Genomic DNA, 6,979 nt, shown 5'->3' on the forward strand with positions numbered 1-6,979 from the left:
GGGAAACGCTCCAAAGAAATTATCGATGGATCGCAAGATCCATCGGGAGAATGATCGTACGAGCGAAGATCCATCGTTATCGGGAAACGGGGCCCTGGGCTCCAAATGTACAGTCCAAGCATTTTTTTGCGAGACTACACAGCACTAAAAATTGATCCATTCATGAGAGCCACCAGACAATTGTAATCAAATTCATCGTCATCTGCCAGATTCTTTCTATTAACAAAGATCTGAAGCTCATTTGTAACTTGCTTTGTAGCAAGTTACAGAGGAGGCTGTAACACATGTTAATAAAACTATATGTACTCCATCAAGTATATGAAACAGCAGTTGCCCGAGTTCACGTCCTTGGTACAAAAGGCAAAGTGATTGGGGTGGTGGGCAAGTAATGTAGTCGGTGTCTGAACACTCGTGCGATCTGTAGATAATTCACATTGTTTATTTTGAATGGGACTGAACAGTGTTCCAGTGTGCTATAAAAATCATGCACAAGCAATTCACCATCTGTTGTACACTAGAATGCAATTAGTTACATTTAAGTCTAAACTTACCTCGTAGTACTTCAAACCCTCAACTAACTGATCATAGCAGCTCTGTCGTTGAATGACGACATGGAAAAGTATTGCATTCTGCACAAATGCATCTTTGTTGTCCATGCTGACTGGGTTCGGAAGACCTTCGAGTTGGTATCTCCATGAGTCACAGCATTCCACTGCTTGCTCCAGCTCCTCTGTGGTTAATGCTTGATCAACCTTAAGGTGCAATCGAAAAATAAGGATATGATAGATGCATTCAGAATTTAAATAAATGCCTCAGAAACTGGGATTGAAGCGAATAACATTTTATCACACTCATATCATACCTTCTTCAGGGCTTCTCTCAGTTCCATGTCAGCTACATCCTCTGGAGTGACCTTCAACTGAAAGATGTGTCCTGTCAGAAGGTAGTCCACTACCAGAGGAGAAAGGAGGGCTGGAGGTTCACCACCCTGGACGATGATGGTAGACATCATCTGTCCAATAGTGCGGTACACTCCATTCTGCACATGAGAAATGTTCATTCTTGGAGTGAAGCCATTTAGAGACTCTAGGACAAAAGGACAAAAAGAAATTTGTTTATTCAGTAAAGACAACTAGAATCACAAGATATCATACAATAATCTGAATACCATTAACCTATAACAGAAAAACTGTATATGGAATAGAATTTTAGAATAGGCAAAAACACATTTATACTGCATGCATAAACTGCAAGGGATTGGCATAAAGTTACATGTTACAAGGTTTATTGAAGATGTGTTGGGTTTTAAGTTTTTGAGTACCCATTTTCATTCAGATATCCATTATCTTGAGGTGAGAAGTCAAGGGCATAAATTTAGCCTAACTTATTATTTGTTATTGCTATTTAGCCCCCTTCCAACAAGCTAGCATGACCACTATAGCCTCTGAAAGACAGAAATGTCGACAAAGGAAGCCAGTATCCTTTAATTGGCTAATAAAGCGCCAATTATGTATGTTACCCAAACTTTAAGAGGGCAGCTTACCCAGTATGCAAGTAAAATAATTGTACCACCACAGCACATAAGTACATTTGATGTAAAGTACATAACAATTATGCAAAAAAAAAAAAAGATTACCTTCAAATGCTCCACTCTCTTTGAAGATGGCTTTAACAAGCAGACGGAGGAATTCTCGCCGTGGCCCTCCGAGGTCTTCTCCATCTTCGTTGGTGCCTTCGTCACTGGCAAAGGTGACATACAGCAGATCGGTGCACTCAGTGAATTTCCGTCTACTAAACTGTCGGAGGGCAGTTGTCCACACGTTCCCTCGGCTGATGTAGATTGGTCTGTATGCTTCTGTGACAACCCTCTCACTGTGAGCTTTCACAATTCCTGTAATTTCTTCTATGCTCAAACTTTCTGCAAACCTTCAGAACATAAAGGATAATGATTATTACCAGCACACATGAAAGCCACACTGACCACTCTAATTTTGACTGGTGCAACACTGAAAGTTAAAAAGGAGCAAAGCAAGTATACCTTGAATCCTGTGAGGGCTGCACAGACTCTTCTAAAAGACTGCGTCTGATGGCCTCCTCAATGGCTTCATCTTCTTCAATATCAATAGGACTGTTAATTAAGACACAAGGATAAAAGATTCATTCCCTAACAAAATGGACCAACATAAATGTAACAAATATTACATGAGAAAACCTTAAGTTAATACATATAACTGTACATGAAATCTGCAAAGTGATTCATAGCTTCATTTGGCCCTCGCTGTCCCTGTAGGTCCATCCCATCATCGGATGGAGGAGCACTGGCTTCCACCCTCTCTTGCCTCTCACAGTGTTCGCTCTGGGCTCTGGACGGTGCATGTCTCTGAGTCACTACATAAAGAGAATCTACTCAGTAACTCTTAATAATAACCTAAACAATACTTTCAATCCATTGATGCAAATTATGCTACACTGTTTTTTAGGGGTGGGAATCTCTTGGCACCTCACGATTTGATTCCGATTATGAGGTAAACGATTCGATTCTAAACCGATTATCGATGCAACAAAAAAATGTACGTACATTTCCATGCGTGATTTTCAAAAATATATAAACACATCTGAGTTTGCTACCACTTCCTACTTTTGTGATGACCATCAAAGACATCAACAGATGAATTCACTTATCTAGTATTTTATTAGAGAAAAAGCTTTTGTCACAAATATGACTTTCTATGAACAATGCAATAATCAATGCAGCTTGCATTACAACACAATATGGAAGTTTGTAAAAAATAGGGTTCAGTTTTATTTTCCATGTCAAAGAAAAAGCTGCTCTTGAATTAGAAGGAGTTCTTGTGTCTGGCTGTGAGTTTGCGTGCATGCTATGTGTAGGCTGAATCGCAATCGCGTCAAAACAAATCAGATTGGCCAATAAGAAAAAAGGTAATTCAGATTATTAATTTATCTGCATTGAGACAGAATCATTCTAGAGAGAATCGCGATGCATCGAAGAATAGATTATTATTCCCAACCCTACTATTTTCACTCCACACAAATAACGGTTTTGTTTCAATAAGTTCAATAATGCAATAAGTCACCAATTCATCAAAAAATCAAGTCAGATCAGAAATTAACCTGCAAAGTGATTCATAGCTTCATTTGGCCCTCGCTGTCCCTGTAGGTCCATCCCATCATTAGATGGAGGAGCACTGGCTTCCACCCTCTCTTGCCTCTCACAGTGTTCGCTCTGGGCTCTGGACGGTGCATCTCTCCGAGTCACTACATAAAGAGAATCTACTCAGTAACTCTTAATAATAACCTAAACAATACTTGTTTCAATAAGTTCAATAATGCAATAAGTCACCAATTCATCACAAAAAGTCAGAACAGCAATTAACCTCGAGAGGTTCGAGAGTTGTTTACTGGGATTTTCTATACAAATGAGGGGTGTTAATTTATTTATTTTTTTACTCACCTCTCCTTCGTTGTACAACCGGGCTTTCAAAATCACTGTCATCAGACAGCTCCACACTACAGTTCTGCACAAAAGAAAAAGGTACTCCTATGTAAAAACAGGCAACTTGAACAGTAATTCATTCACACATAATTTTATCTGATTGAAAAATTACATATTTTCTTGGTGTGGGGAGTAGACAACATCTAGCTAGTAAATGGAGATATAGGTATGTGTTGGAATAGGATGTGGGGGATGATTCAGTTATTGAGTACAGGTGTGCTCATCACTGGATCACCAGTTTATGGGTGTTCCGTCCCATGTGCAGTAACAGATCAAGGCCCAAGGTCTGTGGAAATATAGGGGCCAAAAAACTGTGGACTAGTGTGGGCTGAAAGCTTTTTCTGAGTTCAATAAATGGGCAGCACCCGATTTAGACTGAGCCTTTTGTCCGCCGAGTTACCACACTAATGTATTCAATAACATGCTCACCTGTGCAGGAACTTCCATTTCTGCCATAATATACAGGCATGTGCTGGAACAGACGGAGGCAACTTCTTTACCACCCCAGGGGAAATTGGAGGTGACCTTCGGTATCATCAGTTTTTTACACCCCTTGATGGTGCTCAAAAACTGAAATGGAAGTGACTGGTGCTCTGATAAGCCAAATGCTCCACTGAAGATAGCTGTTATTTCAGCTCTCACTTGGTCTTCAGACCATTCTGTGGAAAAATAATTTTTTCCAACAAGGCCAGCCGTAGCTAACCTGGTCCGAGTTTCTCCTCTGGGTATAATGAAGACCGATACCCCCGGTGAAAAAGTTAAACATACAACATCCTACGTGTATGTTTTGACATTCCTTCGTCTCAAGTATCCCGATTGAGCCCGATTACGTAGCGGGATGGATGGCAGAGGAGCCTATTGAAAACAAGCAGATCAAGAGACTTTTCTTAATAGAGCTGATAATGACCAAGTTGAACAGTAAACTTTGTAAAGAACTGCATACAGGTCTCCATGCTGACATTTAATGTAATTTTGCCATGCACAGGATGAAATCATTATATGCCAATCAAGTTAGTACATTTTACATTAACACTTTATTGATTGATTAGTTGACAACAATTAAACTAATTGCCAACTATTTTGATAATTTATAATCGGTTTGAGTAAAAATTATCTTATTCCAGTATCTCAAATAATAATAACACCAACAACCTTTATTTATAATATGTATTGGTTTCTTTAGTCCCGTTTGACAGTAAACTAAATATCCTTAGGTTGTGGACGGAACAAGACAACGAGTATGTCATCTTGAACTTTGGGAAATAGCGATCAACATTTTATCATTTTATGGACCAAACAACTAATTGATTAATCGAGAATATAACCATCAGATTAATCGATTATGAAACGAATTGTTAGTTGTAGCCCTAATCCTCAAATTACCAGTGTTGAACTTCAATATTAACCAGTTATTTTATATCAATAGTTGTATTCTTCTCAGGGTAACATAAACGTTAACCAGCTATTATATCACAACTTACTGATCTCAGTGATGTGACGGTGGTGGCAAAGTTGGAAGTGCCTGAGGCACTGGGCACCGCTGGTGTTGAAACCTGAAACAAGAGCCCGCATTTTAGATGTGAGATATAGCGGCAAAGTACGTTAATATTACACATGTTAACCACAGCACAGGCTTCATAGAGTAAGTGGTCGGTTTTGTCACTGGTAATCACTAAGTCAACTAGGCTACAGAGAGTCCTTACAGTGGGGGGGAGTGGATAACAAAACTTCAGCTAGCATATCACACAGCTAACTGGCTGGGTTAGCTAACAGTGGCTAACCCCCTCGTCTGCATAAAGAACTCAAATTAAAACAACTTAACTTACCGTTGCTGATGTGGACTGGACCGGGGGAGCTACACCCTGGAGTGCAGCCCGTACAGCTGCAATAACCACCCGTTCGATGTCCTGGACTCCGAGAGAACCGGCCATGCCTGCTTGACTTTGTCTTTGTCTTTGTCTTTGACTTTGCCGCTCGATCTTTGCCGCGCGATTTGAAGCGGGCGTGGTTTCATTGGGGATTTGAATATTTTCTAAATATTTAGCTTTACACTTGGCGACACATTTAGAGTTAATGTTTAGATTTAACATTTAACATTTAGATTTAACATTTAACATTTAGATTTAGATTTAACATTTAGATGTAACATTTAACATTTAGATATAGATTTAACATTTACATTTAACATATAACATCTAGATTTATATATAACATTTAGATTTAGATTTAACATTTAGATTTAGATTTAACATTTAGATATAAATTTAACATTTAGATTTAGATTTAACATTTAGATTTAACATTTAACATTTAGATATAAATTTAACATTTAGATTTATATTTAACATTTATATTTATATTTAACATTTAGATTTAGATCTAACATTTAGATATAATTTCTAACATGGATTTTGTACATTTGAACATATTGTTGACAATTAAATATAACATGTTGTTTTGCATGAATTTCTCTCAAATGTGAGGAAAATGCGCTAAATGTGAGGAAAGTGAGCTAAATGTTGAAAATGTATCAGCTAAAAAATTGTAACAGAGTTTTTACAAACGGCGCCCCATACGCCCAGCATGCACGTTGCGTCCTGTTTGTTTTTTTTTGTTTTTTTCTTTCTCACGCGATAAAGGTTCGTGATGACGATATTTTGTCATTATTTTCGTTGCTAAAAGCGACATTATTTGCAACTACTGGTGGTGGTGGTTATCAGGTACTAAATTCATAAAGCAAAATTCGGTTTCATAACTCAGGTTAACCTGCAGCAACCCCGGCGAGTGTGACCACGTCGGTGGATCATCTAGAAAACACTCTTGAGTTCGCTGTCACGTCAGTGGCGTAAAATAGGAAAATAAAACTCAAGGTTGCAGCGGCAACCCCGGTGAGTGCGTGACCACGTCGGTGGCACATCAAGGGCACTCGTGAGTATGACCACGTCGGTGGCACGTTATCTAGTACTCATGGTTTGACTGCAGTAACCCCGGTGAGTGCGTTGCCCACGTCGGTGGGAACAACTCAAGCACTCGTGAGTTCGTTGCGCACGTCGGTGCGGTACAACACAGAACTCTACGTTCGTTGCAGCAAATCCGGTGAGTGCGTTGCCCACGTCGGTGGGAACAACTCAAGCACTCGTGAGTTCGTTGCGCACGTCGGTGCGGTACAACACAGAACTCCACGTTCGCTGCAGCAACCCTGGTAGTGCGTTGACCACGTCGGTGGGCACTACTCAGGCACATGCAAATTTAATGACCACGTCGGTGGCATAATACCAAAAGCTCAAGTGCAGGGCACTCGGAGTTCATTGACCACGTCAGTGTTTAACACGGAAGTTCACAATATTTGCTGCAGCAACACCGGTGAGTGCGTGACCACGTCGGTGGCACAGCAAGGGCAGTAGGGCACTCGTGATTTCGTTGACCACGTCGGTGTTCAACACGGAACTTAACAATATTTGCTGC

General features: G+C 39.9%; 1 protein-coding gene across 1 annotated transcript; it reads right to left on the bottom strand.

Moving 5' to 3' along the window:
* Positions 1–377: 377 nt before the first annotated feature.
* LOC115542950 (G2/M phase-specific E3 ubiquitin-protein ligase) lies at positions 378–5,582 on the bottom strand. The gene is made up of 10 exons (XM_030355464.1): positions 5,341–5,582; positions 4,996–5,067; positions 3,944–4,369; positions 3,473–3,536; positions 3,133–3,276; positions 2,238–2,388; positions 2,039–2,128; positions 1,637–1,926; positions 863–1,086; positions 378–752 (listed from the first exon to the last, which is right to left on the bottom strand). Exons 3-10 carry the CDS (start codon positions 4,049–4,051, stop codon positions 498–500), a joined length of 1,326 nt encoding a protein of 441 aa, XP_030211324.1. The 5' UTR covers positions 4,052–4,369; positions 4,996–5,067; positions 5,341–5,582; the 3' UTR covers positions 378–497.
* Between the last annotated feature and the right edge of the window lie 1,397 nt (positions 5,583–6,979).

Source organism: Gadus morhua, chromosome 4 (assembly GCF_902167405.1).
Source record: "Gadus morhua chromosome 4, gadMor3.0, whole genome shotgun sequence".
Taxonomy (NCBI): Eukaryota; Metazoa; Chordata; class Actinopteri; order Gadiformes; family Gadidae; genus Gadus; species Gadus morhua.

Excerpts from the sequence above, each read along its gene's own strand:
- LOC115542950 (XM_030355464.1), bottom strand. The coding sequence starts at position 4,051 with ATGATACCGAAGGTCACCTCCAATTTCCCCTGGGGTGGTAAAGAAGTT. Across the intron at positions 3,537-3,943 it reads AAATGGAAGTTCCTGCACAG|AACTGTAGTGTGGAGCTGTC; the intron begins GTGAGCATGTTA and ends TCTTTTGTGCAG. Across the intron at positions 2,389-3,132 it reads AGCTATGAATCACTTTGCAG|TGACTCAGAGACATGCACCG; the intron begins GTTAATTTCTGA and ends CTCTTTATGTAG.